This window comes from Talpa europaea, assembly GCF_964194135.1.
Source record: "Talpa europaea genome assembly, chromosome: 1".
NCBI classification, from domain to species: domain Eukaryota; kingdom Metazoa; phylum Chordata; class Mammalia; order Eulipotyphla; family Talpidae; genus Talpa; species Talpa europaea.
The window spans coordinates 132,278,356-132,296,502 of record NC_140073.1 but is presented as its reverse complement, the minus strand read 5'-3'; the positions used below and the strand labels follow the sequence as shown (position 1 = coordinate 132,296,502).

The following is an 18,147-nucleotide window of genomic DNA, read 5'->3' as shown; positions in this document are numbered from 1 at the left end:
TCTATTTTTTAAAATAAGTTTTTATTCTAAAAAGGAAGCTTACTGTGAGCTCATTGCAAAACTATTTATTTCAGTCATATTCCAGATTTAGAAGGACAAAGGGCAACAGCAGGAAATGAAGCATCATCAAGATCCAAAACAAACATGGTTTAGATTTTAAAAAAATGTCCCAACAGAAAGGGAGGAGGTGGAGGGTGAAATAGTAATAGTGATGGTGGTGAGGAAAAAATAAAATCACAAGTTAGGATTAGGAGAGTGCTTAGCTATCCTGTATTTGAAACTATCCTAAAATACTAAATCGAGATTAACAATTAAAATGCTCATGAGCACAGCTTCTTCATTGCTACTGCTAAAAACAGTGCCCTCGGGCCTCCCTGGTGACCTAGGGGTTAAGTCTCAGCGCTATCACCCCTGAGGCCTGAATTCCATCCCTAGCTAGGGAGCTAACACTCATGTGTCCCAACAGACCTTTCCTCTCTTGCCCACTGCTCCCCTTAGCAGTGTATTTCTGTATATCCACCTGTTCTGCTCCCCACTCTGTCCATGCCTCTGGCCTATACCCCAGTTCTTCAATGCAAAATTTAAAAAAAAAAAAACAAAAAACCCTGCTCTCTATTACTATACATTATAAATGCAAAATGAAAGTAATCTTGATATACACACTTTCATCATATGTATTTAAAAAAACATATAGGGCCTCCCTGGTGGCGCAGCGGGTTGAGTGCAGCATTGTGAAGCTCTCTGCAGCCTCTGCAGTGCTGGTTTGATTCCCGGCAACCCAGGGAAATACCCACATGGTGGGGCAGACCTCTCCTGCCTCGCCTGCTGCTCCCCTCAGCAGTGTACTTCGGTCCGTCTGCCTGTTCTGCTCCCCACTCTGTCTCTGGTGACTCCTCTCACCCTCCCACACCGTTAGCCTGTACCCCAGTTCTTGTATAAATATAAATAAATCTTAAAATAAATAAATAATACATATAAATACATATACGCTCTCACAAATATATATACATATCTATTTTAAAAATACTAATAAAGATTACATTCTGTATTTCAAATTCTAAAGGTGAATTTAAATATAACCAATTCATTTTTTTCTCAACAACTTTGAGAAATACGCAAAAGTTATTTTTTCCAAAAATGTTCAACATCACTTGTAATCAGGGAAATGCAAATCAAAACTACAATGAGAGGGCCTCCCTGGTGGCGCAGCGGTTGAGCGCTGGGTTGCGAAGCTGCCCGCAGCCTCTGCAGCGCCGGTTCGATCCCCAGCTGCTCCTCGGCCACCAGAGGAGGGTCCCATATGGCGTGCAGACCTCTCCTGCCGCCTGCTGCTCCTCTCAGCAGTGTACTTTGGTCCTTCTGCCTGCTCTGCTCCCCGCTCTGGCTCTGGTGAATTCTCTCACCCTCCCGCGCTTCTGACTGTACCCACTGCTTATATAAATAAATAAATAAATCTTTAAAATAAATAAATAAAGAAAGAAAAGTTACTCTATATTTAAAAAAAAACTACAATGAGAAACCATCTTACACCAGTGAGAATGGCACATATTAAAAAAACTAGCAACAACAAATGTTGGCGAGGATGTGGAGAAAAAGGAACTCTCCTGCACTGCTGGTGGGAGTGCAAACTGGTCCAACCACTATGGAGAGCTGTATGGAGATTCCTCAATCTGCTAAAGATGGAGCTTCCATGTTATCCAGCAATTCGACTCCTAGGTATTTACCCAAAGGACACAGAAATATTAATTCAAAGGGCACCTGCACCCCTATGTTTATAGCAGCACTATTTATAATAGGTAAGCTATGAAAACAACTCAAATACCCAAAAATAGATAACTGGATCAAAAAGATGTGGTACATATACACCATGGAATATTACTCAGCAATCAAAAAAGATAAACTCATGCAATTTGCAGCAACATGGACAGAGCTGGAAGGGATCATGTCCAGTGAAATAAGTGTTCAGTGAAATAAGAAAGTTCATGTTCAGTGAAATAAGAATGAAAAAGAAAAATACCAGATGGCCTCACTCATAACAGGAATTTAGAAAACCTAAATAAGGGACCAGGAAATAGACTAATTATAATAAAGTAAAAATCAAAATCAACAAGCAACTATAAACCAGAGACACACTACCAGGGGGTTGGAGGGGAGGGAGAGAATGGAACAAGGGTGGTGGGAATTGTATGGGGACTATAACCAAGATGAAAATGCATACATTGTGCAAAAATGAAAAATGATGTAAAAAAAATATATGAAATAATTTTTTTTAAAAAGTTATTTTTTCCATTCGACAGATAAAAAAACTGAAATATAGAGAAACTATGTAAAATATTTGCAGATCATTAAAATCAAAGGGTTGGGACTAATTCTGCAGCTCCACAAATTTTCTTTAGCCAAAACCGAATCTCAAAAAAAAGGCTCATGACAAAACTAAACAATCAATATCAATCCCATTTTGTCACATTACAAAATGTCATACTTTTGAGTCATTTTGTTGCTAAATTAATGCATTTCATATTTTCTAACAGGCTGAACAAAAACAACAAAATCTTCTCAAAGAACTTAAGCAGCTTAGTTTCTCTTCTCCATATTCCAGTGGCCTACTATAGTATTCCCAAAAGGCTAAATGTCAAACAGGAACATATTCTTATGCACATCTAAAGGGAGCAGTTGAGATAGGGACTTTAGAATACACATATGTCTTGCTCTATACAACATATGGAATTCAACCAATGTAGATATCACAATTGTTAGCACTGTCACTCTTACCACAACTACAGTAAGTGAAGAAATAAGATCAAAAGATACAGGGAATAACACATTGCCTTCTATACTTAAGAAAAAAATGCTCGGACAAGCATATACAAGATTAATGCAAGCAGATACAAGTTTAAACCTGTTTAAATTAATGTTTAACTTATAAGAACAATATGAAATGGACTGTTAATGAAATCCTTGACCTTGGGCCAGAACCACCTTTCAGAGGGAAGAAAAGTTAGACTACATAAGTGGTGGAAGAATATGTAGAGAGAAGGAAAGTTGGATGATCAGAAATCATTCCGCATGTATTATGCAATAATGAAATGAAGTTAAGAAATAACCTACTAGAAAGATCTATGTTTAACGCCATTAAATTCTATTCCTAGGAGAAAGTAAAAGGTTGGACCTCAAGAATCCAAACTGCAAAGTCTTTTACCCAATTATTTTCAAATATCAAGTTCAATATGTGGGAGCCTGTTGCTAAAAATGGCAACAAATAATTTAATTCTATTTAAAGAACTTTAATCACTTAACTGAACTCAGACTAATCACTAGAAAACATATTTATATATTCTCTCAGTAGACCACTGAGGAAGTAGTATTACCCAAAAGTTTTTTTTTTTTAAAGATTTATTTATGCATACAAGAGCTGGGGTACAGGCCAGAGATGTGGGGTGGGGTGGTGGTGGTGAGAGTATTCACCACAGAGTGGGGAACAGAACAGGCAGACTGACTGAAACACACTGCTAAGGGGAGCAGAGGGCGAGGCAGGAGAGGTCTGCTTTACCACATGGCTTGCTCCCTTGCAGGCCAGGGATCAAACTCGGCCAGGGATCGAACTTGTGTTACAGAGGCTGCGGATTGCTTCAAAGTGAGGTGCTTAACCCCTTGTTCCACAGGGAGGCCCCAAAAGTTATTTTTGATATAATACTATTTAAATGCCTACTAAACTTTTCCAGCTTTTAGTGTCAATTTTTAAAACATCACATCACAAAGAAATATTATGAGGGCCTCCCCTGTGGCGCAGCGGTTGAGCGCTGGGTTGCAAAGCTGCCCGCGGCCTCTGCGGCGCCGGTTCGATCCCCGGCTGCTCCCCGGCCACCTGAGGAGGGTCCCACATGGCGCGCAGACCTCTCCTGCGGCCCGCTGCTCCCCTCAGCAGTGTACTTCGCTCCTTCTGCCTGTTCTGCTCCCCGCTCTGGCTCTGGTGAGTTCTCTCACCCTCCCACACTTCTGACTGTACCCAGTGCATGTATAAACAAAACAAACGAACAAGCAAATAAATAAATAAATAAATAAGAAAGGAATAAATTAAAAAAAAAAAAGAAATATTATGAAAGTAAAATAATAGTAATCTATTGCTAATATACTCTGGAATATATGCCAAGGTTAGCACTGGCAAAATGAAGGATATCTAAACCTGCCTGCCCTAAAGTGACCTTCGTAAATCTTCAAAGTCATCTTCCTTAATCAGATATATATACAATGTTTCATAAAGGCATCATACCAACCAAGGCAGCAAAATAGGAGCCAATGTTTACATTTTAATCATTAGAGATAAAATTGATACTCAAGAAAAACAATTGGTCACCTTGAGAAGACGCTAGTAAATCAAGTTATTATTCTGACAATGAAGAGGGGAAAAAAAAAATCAAGCATTTATTTTGCCTACCTCCCCTTTAAGAACTGTCATCAAAGCGATGAAGGAAATTTCTCTATATAAGTTCTACTAACAAAAGAAATGACAGTATCGGAATATTATCTCACAAACTCCTAATGAAATAATTATACACACAGGCAAAACTGTCAGCTGAAACACTCATTACTTATTCTAGCCTCCACCTATCAAATAGAACCCGAAACAAGTTTCTAATTTATAGACACTGGTACAAAGTAAATTAAAATCAAAGGAATTCAACCAGAAAAACACAGACAAAGGAAAATTCTGATGTCAAAACCCGCATTCATCAACAAACAGAAGAAATAAATGGTGAGAAGAAACTTAATACATTAAAAAACAACATTTTTAACAAAATACAACATGTATATACTATGTTTAAATATTGAGGGAAACAGTGAGAAAGAACTCATGATACATTTTAATACTAACCAGATAATTGATGATTTAAAGAATCACCTTATTGTAATTGTATTTTTAACAGAAATTCTTAATTTAAAGACATTTTAAACTACAGAAAAGGTCACTGTTGTATGGGATTTGCTTTAACTCAGGGGCTAATATAAAAAGGTTACAGATAAAACAATATTGATCATGAACTGAAAATTATTGAATCTGAGTGACAAATACAAAAGGCTTCACTATCATTATCTTCATGTTTGAAAATTTTCAAGCTTAAAAAAAAAGATTAACTAAAAAGTTTATGATAATCCATAGAATAAGGACCAAAAATCCCATGTCCTTCAGAGTAGAGGGTTCCTCCTTCATGAATTATCACCATAGTGCACTACAGTACACCTCTCCGCCCAACCAAACCACCCTAGTCCATGGTACTCCCTCCCCCACCCTGCTCCAGCCATTTCACATCCTCCTCCCACTCTGGAGTCCTCAGTTCAGTAATCAGCTTTCAGGGGTTAGTTTTTTAAGTTTGGTTTTATCTCTTTGTTTGATTTCTCCATATTCCACTTACAAGACTTCTGACTTATTTTCCTTAGTGTAATCCCTTCCAGCTCTATCCATGAGGCCTCAATGGCATGAGAAACAAACAAAAATCTAATGGCAAGCTAGACAAGCAGTGTCCCTGCACAGATACATACACATGTACATACACACACAGAGGTAAATTTTGTTCAGTTCACAAAAAAAAAAACTACAGCACAGGCAAAACTATATTCCATAACTGCCAATTCCAAAAAGGGATCTAAGTTGAAGGTAAGTTCAAAGACGATCTGAGCAAGTATGAAGTAATTTGAAAGCACATCAAAGGTATTAAAAAAAAATCTTAGGGCCTCCCCTGGTGGCGCAGGCAGTTGAGCTCCTTGCTATGAAGCTGTCCGCAGCCTCTGTAGCGCCCAGTTTGATCCCAGCCAGCAGGTGAGGGTCCCACATGGCACGGCAGACCTCTCCTGTCGCGCCTGCTGCTCCCCTCAGCAGTGTATTTCGTCAGTCTGCCTGTTCTGTTCCCTGCTCTGTCTCTGGTGAATCCTCTCACCCTCTCACACATCTGGCCTGTACCCTGGTTCTTGTGTAAATGAATAAATAAATCTTTAAAAAAAAATCTTAAAAGTTAGGTGGAAAAATTCAGGTGTACTGATGAACTGTATGCTAGGAGAGAACAGTAAGTCCAGAGAGAAAGTACAGAGAACAAGTGGTTATTTGGTAATCATCCTCCCTAGGGAACATAAGTATCAAATCATTAATGTACTCTAATTCAAGGTATTTGCAGAAAAGAAAACTGTTGTCCAGTTTGCAAGTAACTTACTCATCAACTAGTAAAACAAAATCATAATTTTAAATTAAAAAATTTTAAAGACTTGAAAAAAATTAAATCTTAATTGCACCAGTGATTTAAATCTTAAACATAAAAATAGGATTTCTCTTCCTGTCCAAGAATAGCCTTCAAAATTTGGCCATAAAGGCTGTTTATTTTTTTAAAGATTTATTTATTTATGCATACAAGAGCTGGGCTGTATGCCAGAGGTGCAGGAGGATGAGAGAACTCACCAGAGACAGAGTGGGAAGCAGAACAGGTAGATCTACTGAAATACACTGCTGAGGGGAGCAGTGGGAGAGACAGGAGAGGTCTGCTGTGCCATGTGGGTTAGCTCCCTGGCTGGGGCTCGAATTCATGCTGCAGTGGCTGCAGAGAGCTTCACAGTGCTGAGACTAAGCCCTTATACCACCTGGGAGGCCCCCTAAAGGCCCTTTATTTACTTAAACATTTTCACTAAAGGATTCACATTTATCCTAACAGACCCTAAGTATAAAATTCTGTGTAAGCTAGTCAAGTATGGAAACAACCTAAATGCCCATCAACAGAGCAGTAGATTAAGAAAATGTAGTGTCCAGACACAATGGGATACTACTCAGCTACTCTTGCTACTTACAACATGAATGAAACTAGACAGGATTATGCTAAGCAAAGTAAGTCAGAAGGAAAAAGACAAATACCTGATCATTTTACTCATATGTGGTATACAGACGGAGGAAAAAGAACTGACAAAACTAAAACAAACTCTGAACATATGACTGCGTAACTGAGGGTACTGGGAGGGTGAGGGGGATACAAAGGATGGATACAAAGGGGCGAAGGGGTTGAAGGGCATAGGACTACACATGCTTTTATGGTATGGGTGGCATAGAGCAGACATGTGAGAAGGTATGAACTACTCCCCTAAACCATATACAGTATTGTAAACCGTTACCACAATAAAGGAAAAAAAAAATTGGTATGTCAATAAACTACTTTCTCTTCAATAAGCACAGTCACTTAAATAAAACATGAACTCGACCTGGAAACAACATAACTAATTAATAAGACAATGTAACCCCATTTATCTTTTATTTATATGAAAATTGTAAAACCTAGTAAGTTTGATGTACTTTTAAATAAACCATTTTCAAACTACTGGGCATTCATACTAAACCGCAGTTTAATTTTTGGTTGACATGTGTTAGTAACTATTTCCAAGTGCTCAGTGAATTGGATTCCATTTTTTATTGGAAGTGTGATCTATTTTTGAAAAGACATTTCTGGCATTAAGTTACATGAAGACTAAAAGTTATTTTAAAAATTCAAATTAAATATTTCAAAGTACATGCCATACAGTAACTACAAGAAATATCAAACCACAAATTCAAAGAAAATTTCATTGTGATGGCTAAAATTTAATATTACAGACAACTGAGATCACTTGTTAAAGAATAACTTGCTTTCTAAAGAGCTGAAAGCATAAAAAAGGAGCCTGAGGGGATAATGCAGAAACATAAGTTGAAACTTGAGAACTTCACCACACAAGTCAAAGTAAGTTTAGTAGATTAGAGATGTTTCTCTGACCCTTGCCAGAATCTTCAAAGTAGTAAAGTAACTAGCTCCCCACTTAATTAAAAAAAAAAAAAAAACACATTTTTAAGTAGTATCCTTCTCCTCCAATAGCCTAAATCAAAGCTAACATGCAAAAATTCACAGAAAGGAAAAAAATGGAAATTATTTGAATGACAAAACCCAAATAGTTAGGATAATGGAGAAATATATAGAATTCTATCAGGCAGTGTTACAGAGTTCTGGGCTCAGGTATGCTCCCCACCAGCCCCTCTAACCTCTGTATCAGTTCCATCTAGGTAAAAGGGGATAACTACAACACCAACCTCACAGGATTGTCATGAGGATCAAATGAGACAATACTCATAAGGTACTAATGTAGTGGCAGCCTTACAGTAACCACCTCAAATCAATAAATCTTTTTATAAAATCAATAACATTTTTCATACAATTTTAAAAAGTTCACCATGAGAAAAATACTTACTGCCCTTCTCTATCCTACTTCCACTTGTGGGGGGAAGGAGAAAACACCAGCAAAAATGGAAATATTTTCTTTTTCTCTTATACTCTTAATTTTACTTATATAATTTTGGGATCACTGAAGAGAAACAGAAAACAAAAACCACACCCTACAGTTTTTAATACTATGCTAATGCTGTGCCTGTGTTCAAACCTCAAAAAGTAGAAAACAGGGCCTCCCCGGTGGCGCAGCGGTAGAGCGCTGGGTTGCGAAGCTGCCTGCGGCCTCTGCGGCGCCGGTTCGATCCCCGGCTGCTCCCCGGCCACCGGAGGAGGGTCCCGCATGTCACGCAGACCTCTCCTGCCGCCCGCTGCTCCCCTCAGCAGTGTCCTTCGGTCCTTCTGCCTGCTCTGCTCCCCGCTCTGGCTCTGGTGAATCCTCTCACCCTCCCGCGCCTCTGACTGTACCCAGTGCTTGTATAAACAAAAACAAACAAGCAAACAAATAAAGAAAAACATGCCTCTATTAAAAAAAAAAAATCTTAAAACTTTGTCTTCCCCTTTAAAAAAAAAAAAAAAAAAGTAGAAAACAGAAAATCCCATATTTTAAATTTTGGGGTCATTAATATAAATACATTATTAACCATTAAATAAAGTGATAAATAAGACCAGTCTCAAAATTTTATAACAAAATCTTTTAAAATTTAGAAATAAAAAGGAAAGCAGTTACCTTTGTACAATATAGCATCCAAAGTTCAAAGAGCCTCTCTCTGGATGCCATTCTGGCTTTCAGTGTGGCACTTTAATTTTTCCTCAAAAAAAAAAAAAAAAAAGTTCACGACTACAGCATGTTTTTATTTTCCACGTTTTTCAGCCATTACAATAATAAAGCTCAAAGCAGTAGGGAAAACCAAAGAAGTGAAACAAATGGACCGTCTTCTAGTCAATAAAATTCGGTTTCAGCAGTTACTCCAAAATATCTTCATCAGTGGTAGTTGGGCAAAGAAGGACATCTGCGAGAGGAAATAAACACGCAAAGGTTTGCTAAGAAAAAGGCCGTATTAAAAAAGCAATCTCGAATTACCAGAACTAAAGATTCCCCTCCTTCACTTTCCACAAACTGGCAGGGTTTTACGTTCATTGATCAGATTTCACAAAACGTCACCACTATCGATATAACAGTTACTTTTCAAGTCAGCGTCCTTGGGGCAAACTCCTAATGCCATTTACAAGGCACCCAGTGATGACAAACAGCAAGAAGCTGCCCAAACGAATGTTATTTCCCACAAACGCAAAAAAAGCACATTCCCGAGTGGAGCATTTCAAAGTCACAGGACGCCTCAGAATTTTCTAGTCTGCCTCTTAGAAGTTGCTGGGAATGTGGCCGCGCTGAAGAGCAGGGCGTGGGGCGAGGACGAGGAATTCCCGGTTTGTTTAACAACCCTCTCGGAAAGCGAAAGCCGACCTGCCCCCCTGGACTCTTCACCTCTCCGCGCAGGAAGACGGGGGCCCCCGCGCCCGCGAGGAAAACGCCCCGGGAAAGCGTCCAGCTTGCGGCGGGGGCAGATCTTTAAATTTCCTCCTCGCCTGTGCGATGAGCTCACAGGAGGCCCACTCAAGGGGCGCCCCTGAGGAGGTGGGGTGAGGTGAGTCCGGAGTCTTCCCACCTGCCCCGCGCCCCCCCGCCCGGCGCGCCCGGACACGCCCGGGTCCACCTCGCCCCTCCCGGCTGCCCCCCACCCGGGCGCGCGTGTCACCACACACCCAGGCGCTCCCAGCCCTGCCACGCGGCTCCTTCGCCCCCCGCCGCCCCCCGACACCGTGCTCACGCAGGGGGCTGCGCCGCCGCCGCCGGGCCGACGTCAAACTTGCTTCCTTCGCGGGGTTCCTGCGACCAAGCCCCGAATCTCCCCGCAGTCCAGCAGGCGGGCCCGAGCGGGGCGGGGCGGCGGCGGCGCGAGGCGGGGCGGCCGGGGCCGGGAGGAGCCGGAGGCGGGGCTGTCCTCTCGGCTAATCCCGCCAGCCTCTAAGGAGTCACCTGGCCCAGAGGCAGCCGCTTCTCATTGGTCTAGAGCACAGGGAAGGGGCGGGGTTGCTGATGCCCCGCCCCAGCATACCTGCGCAGCCGCAGTCGTCCAGGCCCTGAAGACCCCAGGGCTGGCGCCGGTCGGGGCCCTCGGTTCAGTCGCACCGCACTGGCTGGACGTGGAGAAGGGCGGACGTGCTGACGTCTACGCCTGCCCCCGAAGGGCGTTCGGCAGTAACGTCACTTCCGGGACTCATCCGCGGGAGGGGACCCCGACGGTGATAACCAAAGGGCAATTCGTTTTGATTTCTTGTGAGAGGGCGCTTGGGCCTAGGAGTGGATAGTAAGAACAGACGCTGCCCTTCCATCCCCCGAAAGATACTTTTTCCTAACCGTTGTTTGAGCCGCCCACAGTTCCCGTCGCCGCGTGTCCAGTGTTACGTTACCACCACGGCTGCAGACTTGAAGGTTTTGCTGTTTCAGGGGAAAAGAAGGGGGTGGGTGAAGGGCTGGGAACGCCACTTCTTTTACCAGTTGTAGACGACGTTCAGAGAGGGTTATGAGGGGGAAGGAGGACGCATAAGACTAATCAGCTTTGGTAAACCTTAACATTAAAAAAAAAACCTTTAATTGTGAAAAATGATGAATACAAGCAAGCTAGTATCATGAAACCCAGTCCATCACCCAGCTTAAAAATAACCAATCTGGGGGCCTCCCTGGTGGTGCAGCGGTTGAGCGCCGGGTTGCGAAGCTGCCTGAGCCTCTGTAGCACCGGTTCGATCCCCGGCCGCCGCCTAGGGTCCCACATGGCTCACAGACCTTTCCTGCCGCCCGCTGCTCCCCTCAGCAGTGTACTTCGGTCCTTCTGCCTGCTCTGCTCCCCGCTCTGGCTCTGGTGAATTCTCTCACCCTCCCACGCTTCTGACTGTACCCAATGCTTGTATAAATAAATAAATAAATCTTAAAAAAAAAAAAAAAACCAATCTGGGGGCTCCCTGGTGGCACAGACGGTTGAGCGCCGCACTGTGAAGCTGTCTGCAGCCTCTGCAGCGTGGGTTCGATCCCGGCCCGCCAGGGAGAAACCCACATGGAGCAGCAGACCTCTCCTGTCTCACCCACTGCTCCCCTCAGCAGTGTATTTCAGTCAGTCTGCCTGTTCTGTTCCCTATTCTGTCTCTGGTGAATCCTCTCACCCCCCACATACCTCGGCCTGTACCCCAGTTCTTGTATGCATAAATAAATCTTTAAAAAAATAAAAATAAAAGATAGCTGAAAGACACTTTCCCGCTTGGAGGATATTTTTTTTAATTTTTTTTACATCATTATTCATTTTTAAACAATCCTTCCTTCCCCCCACCCCCTCAGGTGTAGTCCCCATAGTTTCCTTCACCAATGCACCCATGCACCATCACCTCAGTCCCCTGTGCTCCTCCCTCCCTCCCTCTGATCCCTCTCCAGCCTTTTCCCTTACAGTATGTCTCTGAGTTATAATTGTCTGTTTTTGCTTTGTTGTGTTTTGTACTATAATTACTTTTTTACACTGATGTCTTATTTGGTTCCCCTATATTCCTGCTATAAATGAAACCATCTGATATTTTTCTTTTTCCTTTTGGCTTATTTCACTGAGCATAAGTCCTTCTAGCTCCATCCATGTTGCTGCAAATGGCATGAGTTTATCTTTTTTTGATTGCTGAATAATATTCCATTGTGTATATATACCACATCTTGATCCAGATTAGGGGGATATTTAAACTGGAGTTATTTATATATTTATTTTTTAAAGAGAGGCATTTTTTTTTTTTATGTTTGTTTTTTTGTTTATACATGCACTGGGTACAGTCAGAAGCACGGGAGGGTGAGATAATTCACCAGAGCCAGAGCAGGGAGCAGAGCAGGCAGAAGGACCGAAGTACACTGCTGAGGGGAGCAGCGGGCGGCAGGAGAGGTCTGCGCGCCATGTGGGACCCTCCTCCGGTGGCCGGGGAGCGGCCGGGGATGGAACCGGCGCCGCAGAGGCCGCGGGCAGCTTCGCAACCCAGCGCTCAACCGCTGCGCCACCGGGGAGGCCCCTAAACTGGAGTTATTTTATACAACAATGTGTCTTAGAGACCCTTGCAAAATACACTGAATATGTATTTGTTGGGCCTTCCCGGTGGCGCAGGGGTTGTCTCTGTGCCATCAAGCTATATGGCCAACCACTGAGGCAAGAATTCAATCCCTGGCCAGGGAGTTTACCCACTTGGTGCAGTAGACCTCTCCTGTCTTGCCTGCTGCTTCCCTCAGCAGTGTATCTCAGTAGATCCTCAGTAGTGCTCCCCACTATGTCTCTATCTCTGGTGAATCCTCACCCCCCCCTCCGCACCGCTGGCATACACCCCAGTTCTTGTATCATAAATCTTTTTTTAAAGATTTATGATACAAGAACTGGGGTACAGGTCAGAGAACTGAGGTATAGGCCAGACGTGTGGGGGGTAAAGAGGATTCACCAGAGACAGAGTGGGGAACAGAACAGGCAGATTGACTGAAATACACTGCTGAGGGGAGCAGCAGGAGAGTCAGGAGAGGTCTGCTGCGCCATGTGGGTAGCTCCCTGGCCGGGGATCGAACTCTGCTGCAGTGGCTGAGGATAGCTCCATAGGTTGCATCTTAATCCCTTGCGCCAGCAGGGAGGCCCCCCAAAAAAGAAATATTTTTTTAAAAAAAGAATATTTGTTGACTTGAGAGATTGCTTCAATTAGCAACTAATCTAATTTGAAGTACTTCTTGCCCTTACATTCCCTCACATGTTCTAAAGTGAACTCTACTGACCAGTTTGGTATTTAAATTAGTTGTTTTCCCTGCTCTAGCTCACCTAAATTTTTTTTTTAAAGATTTATTTATTTATTTATACAAGCATTGGGTACAGTCAGAAGCGTGGGAGGGTGAGAGAATTCACCAGAGACAGAGCGGGGAGCAGAGCAGGCAGAAAGACCGAAGTACCACTGCTGAGGGGAGCAGCAGGCGGCAGGAGAGGTCTGTGCGCCATGTGGGACCTTCCTCCAGTAGCCGGGGAGCAGCTGGGGATTGAACTGGCGCTGCACAGGCTGCGGGCAGCTTTGCAACCCAGAGCTCAACCGCTGCGCCACCGGGGAGACCCTCACCTAAATTTTTTAAAGATTTATTTATTTATGCAAACAAGAACTGGGGTGTAGGCCAGAGGTGCAGGGGGTGAGGAGATTCACCAGACAAGAGTGGGTAGCAGAATAGGCAGAAGTACTGAAATACACTGCTGAGGGGAGCAGCGAGCAAGACAGGGAGGTCTGCTGCGCCAAGTAGGTTAGCTCCCTGGCCAGAGATCAAACACGTGCTGCAGTGGCCATAATAGCTTCATAATGCTAAGGCTTAATCCCTTCTGCCACCAGGGAGGCCCTCATCTTCTTTATATTTTCTTCTCAGGTGATTTCTCTGTTCTCTAGTCTTAAATACTATTAATATGCTGATAAGTCACAGAATGTTTATCTCCAATCCTGACCTCTAGACATCTAAGTAACTACTTAGCATTTCAACTTATAGAGTTCTTTTCTTTTCTGAATTTATTCCTCCCCAATAATCTGTTCTTCATCTCAATAACATTCACTACCATTCATATAGACTAAAACCCTGCAATTAGCTCTTTATTCCTCCCATCCTTCACATAATCCCTGTCCTCCACTCCCAACAGCAGTAAGTAAGCAAGTTCTGATGATTCTGTCTCTAAAATATAGCCTGAATTTGCCCATTTCTCTTTGCTTTCTGGTTAGACCCTCTCCAGTCCTCCAGCTTATGTCAACTGAGCTGTCGATGGATCTCTTTGCTTCCTGTATCACTAACACATTAAGTCCAAATGACCTAAGTTCTCCTCTATGTATGCAAATGCAGCAAATTCCTAATTGCTCTCCTCATTTCTATTCATGTCTCACAACTATTGTTTACCATAGATTTATAGCTAACATGTATGTGATAAAAGCGTAGTAAGGCTGTGCTTTAAGTAGAATTAAACAGAATTACACATATTTAGATATCAAAACAATATACATTTTTAGATGTCTAAAGCCTAAATCAGCTAATGGGGCAAACCAATGCAATGTATTCTGGAGAGAGTAAGATTTTCTATTTTCTATGGTCCTAAAATTTAGGCAAACGAAACAAAAACAAAACAGCATGAAAAAATTAATGATCATCTGGTTTATAGTTGCTTGTTGATTTTGATTTTTACTTTATCATAATTAGTCTTTTTCCTGGTCCCTTATTTAGGTTTTCTAAATTCCTGCTATGAGTGAGACCATCTGGTATTTACACACTGCAGGGGGAGTAGCAGGGAGTAGAATCAAAACAAGGGGGTTGGGAATTGTATGGGGCCTATAACCAAGATGAAAATGCATACATTGTGCAAAAATGAAAAATGATGTAAAAAATATATAAAATGAAAAAAATGAAAAAATTAATAATCCTCCTTTTCGAATATGAAACTTCTGCTTCTGCCCTTACTCCAAAACTATAAAGCTGTATTTAAAGATGTCAGAGAGCCAAAATAAGGGAAAAGAAGAATTACTTATATCTTAGTACATGCATTGTTTTAAAATGTTGGCGATTGGCCAAGTTGAGAGTACTATATGAATATATATATACCCAAATGTAATCCTAACAGGAGTTATTGGTATTTATGCCTAAAAACTTTCAGGTTTCAAATTGAAAATAAATCTGTAGCCAAAATTCTTCAAGTAATAAAATGTTTATTCAGCATCTTCAAGATGAACAAAATTACCACTACTTCCAGAAAAAATTATAAAAACAAGTTTAAGAAAAAAAATAACAGGATTTTTTAATGAAAAATTAATTATAACAAAGACACTATACATTAAGTTACTATATATGTGTATGTGTGAGTATACATACACACACACACACACATTTTAAAACATTTTAAACCTGGTATAAATTAAGCAACATTTTTCTCATATTCTTCACATGATTATGTATTTTGACAGTATATAAAGAAGGAAAACAAGCTAGCGGGCCTCAAAATTAGAAACTCTAATGCAGGGTCAGATCTCTAAATCTATGTTTTCTATGACTTTTGGCAGTTTTAGAAAACATTGACTTTGCACAAGATATAAAAGCTTTATCTTTTAAGTATGTTACCTACTTACACAGAAAACTATTATTGAGGGAAAGACCCACCAGGGCTATGTTTATTTATAATTCACTGTAATATATACAAAGTTCACTTGGAGGCTTGGAACATGAAAACAACAGTGAGGAAACAAATTAGCTGCAATTATGACTTTTTGACTGCTTATTTTGAATATCAACATACTAATACAGATGTACTTTGTAATACATGACACAAAAGAGCATTAAGTCAAACTTTGCTGTAGAGCTGTTAGGAGAATGCCAAATATAGATACTAAAGACTTTGTGCACTTGATTTAATACCTTGTGCATTTAAAAAATAATTGAATATTTTAAACATGTAAACATTTTATAAAAAGAGATGCTAAGCACCTTTAAAATACAATACTGATATACTGTGACTGAACATGCATTTAAAGGACAAATGAATTTTTAAAAACTAATTTAGAAACCATTTTTAAGGAGTTACTCATTGAAATACTTACATGAAAATACTGATAGTTCCATTTTTTTACCTAAAAACCAAAAGAGTATACAATTAGGGATTAAATATTCCTTAATGTTCTCTTTTCTATTTTGTTTTGGGGAAGGATGTGCTATAACTTTCTGTTCTTGTGACAAAAGCAAAACAGCAGCAGGAGAGACACTCACATAGAATGAAATGAAAGAAATATTTTTAAACCATGTTTTGTTCTTGGTCAAGTTCCAAAGCCTGAATCCTCTGACATCGCTCATCTCCATGAATAACTTACTAGAGTTCATATTTTAACAAGCATTTCTCCTTAACAACTCAACATCAAAAAAGAAAGGAATGTCTCCAAAGTTATATAGTTCAATTGGTGAAATATTTAATAATAAACCATTACTGTTATTGAAAGGTGAAGATCTATTTAAAATGTTGAAAAAAGGTTTCCATAAAAATTGGAATTAACAAATGAAAAAATATTACCTACAATGCAACACTAAAATATAAATGAACTGGGACTTATTCCTATTTTATTTTTGGACTTATTCCTTTTAAATAAATGAAGATTAAGAGAAATCCAGGTTTGATATAACTAAGAGTTATGCTTAATTAGCATAACATAATCAAATTTGACAGCCTGCCCTTAGGGTTAGGGATAGGGTGAGGGCTAGGGCAAAGTGCCAATTTTTTCAATTCTTAGCAAAAAGTAATTCTACCAAAAAAAAAAAAAAAAAGTAATTCTACCAAAAATCATATATGTAATTGAATATTTAATCTGTATTAAATAGGGATATAAATAATACATTTTAAACAGGGTATAAATCTAAAGTGGAAGGAATTTTAGAATAGGGATATAAATAATACATTTTAAACAGGGTATAAATCTAAAGTGGAAGGAATTTTAGAATTCCATTCACTTCTATCAGAACAGTGCTTCATATTTATGTATGCTGTGTACCTAAAATTATTAAAGTAAATTAAGAATGGGAGATTAGACTTAGAAAAGGCAAAAATGACTAGTATTAAGGTTAAATTTTGTATTATATTCTGCATGCTTTGAATATTAAACATTAATATCCATTTAAACCCCTTATTCATTTTCAGTAAGATTTCAAAGTACCCGCAAATGGACTCTGGGGGAAAAATAATTTTAGGCTTATTTATTTACAAAAAAAGCTCATGGTTTATTTCTTCACAAAAAAAGCTCATAGTGAATATACTGATTAGTGCTTATTAGGTAGATGCACTTAATCAACAAGCAAATATAACATTGAGTTGTTTTAAAGTTTTAAATATGAGCTAAATTTCAAATTACAAATACTTACCTTGAAATACTATAAATTCTAATACCATCAATTCAGTAAGAACTCCAGCACAGAAAAATAAACACAACTCAAATTCTTTTCTAACCAGAGTTGAATCTTCAATACAAAATGGGGGAAAAAAGTCCTCTGCTGATATCAAAAAGTTCTCCAATTATCTGCAAACACCAGGGAATTCTATTATTCTTTTTGAATTATCTCAATTTCTATATCTTTATCCATAAGTAGTGTTTTCTTTTAATGCTATATAAATTGATGGAATATACATTTATTTATGTTGCTTAACAGATTAAAGTTAAAATTCTTAGTACTTACCAAGCAAGACACTTTAAGTTTCTACTAGATGACTATTAGTAAGGTATTAATTTGTACGTATATAAGTATAAAAATTATAAGGGAAGAAACTAAATGCAGCTATACAGTTTCCAGATGTGACTACTGGGCTTTGTGTCACCATGTAAAATCTATTATTTTATCTTTCCAAATGAGATAGACTCTCATCTGCCTGCAAATTGGAAAAAAAAAAAATCTACACAACTTTAAAGAGAATAAGTTCTTTTAGAACTTAAAAAAGGTACACACACACTCACTCACACATACACACACTCATACACTTTTCTGTTATGGTCCTTTTAGTCTTTTAACATCCAAAAGTCTGTATTTCCAGAGGGTTACTTAGATAACTATTTGTGTATAGACATGGATAAATTCAAATTTTCTTTTGAAATACTGGCCTTATCATATAATCAAAAAGCATAAGAATTATACAAAATAGGAATAAAACATCTCTTAAGGTAAAAATACGGAATTGGCAACAAACATTATCAGTTTTAAATCCAAGCTGCTCATCAAATCAGTCTTCAGTTCACTTATTACAATGCTGTGCTTTTACAATATTCACCTTCTTTTTTATGACATCAGAAGTCACCAGACTTGCAAACTATGAAGAGCTTCAATAAT

The 18,147-nt window shown here is 39.8% G+C and overlaps 1 protein-coding gene across 1 annotated transcript in view; it reads right to left on the bottom strand.

Annotated features, from left to right (window-relative positions):
* The window catches only part of NBEAL1 (neurobeachin like 1), a gene marked incomplete at both ends in the record, with an annotated part of 136,851 nt that extends 127,848 nt beyond the window's left edge, over positions 1–9,003 (bottom strand). The window contains one exon of the mRNA XM_084230112.1: positions 8,953–9,003. Within this exon, the coding sequence (XP_084086238.1) occupies positions 8,953–9,003 (51 nt within the window). The remainder of the gene's footprint in view (positions 1–8,952) is intronic.
* Between the last annotated feature and the right edge of the window lie 9,144 nt (positions 9,004–18,147).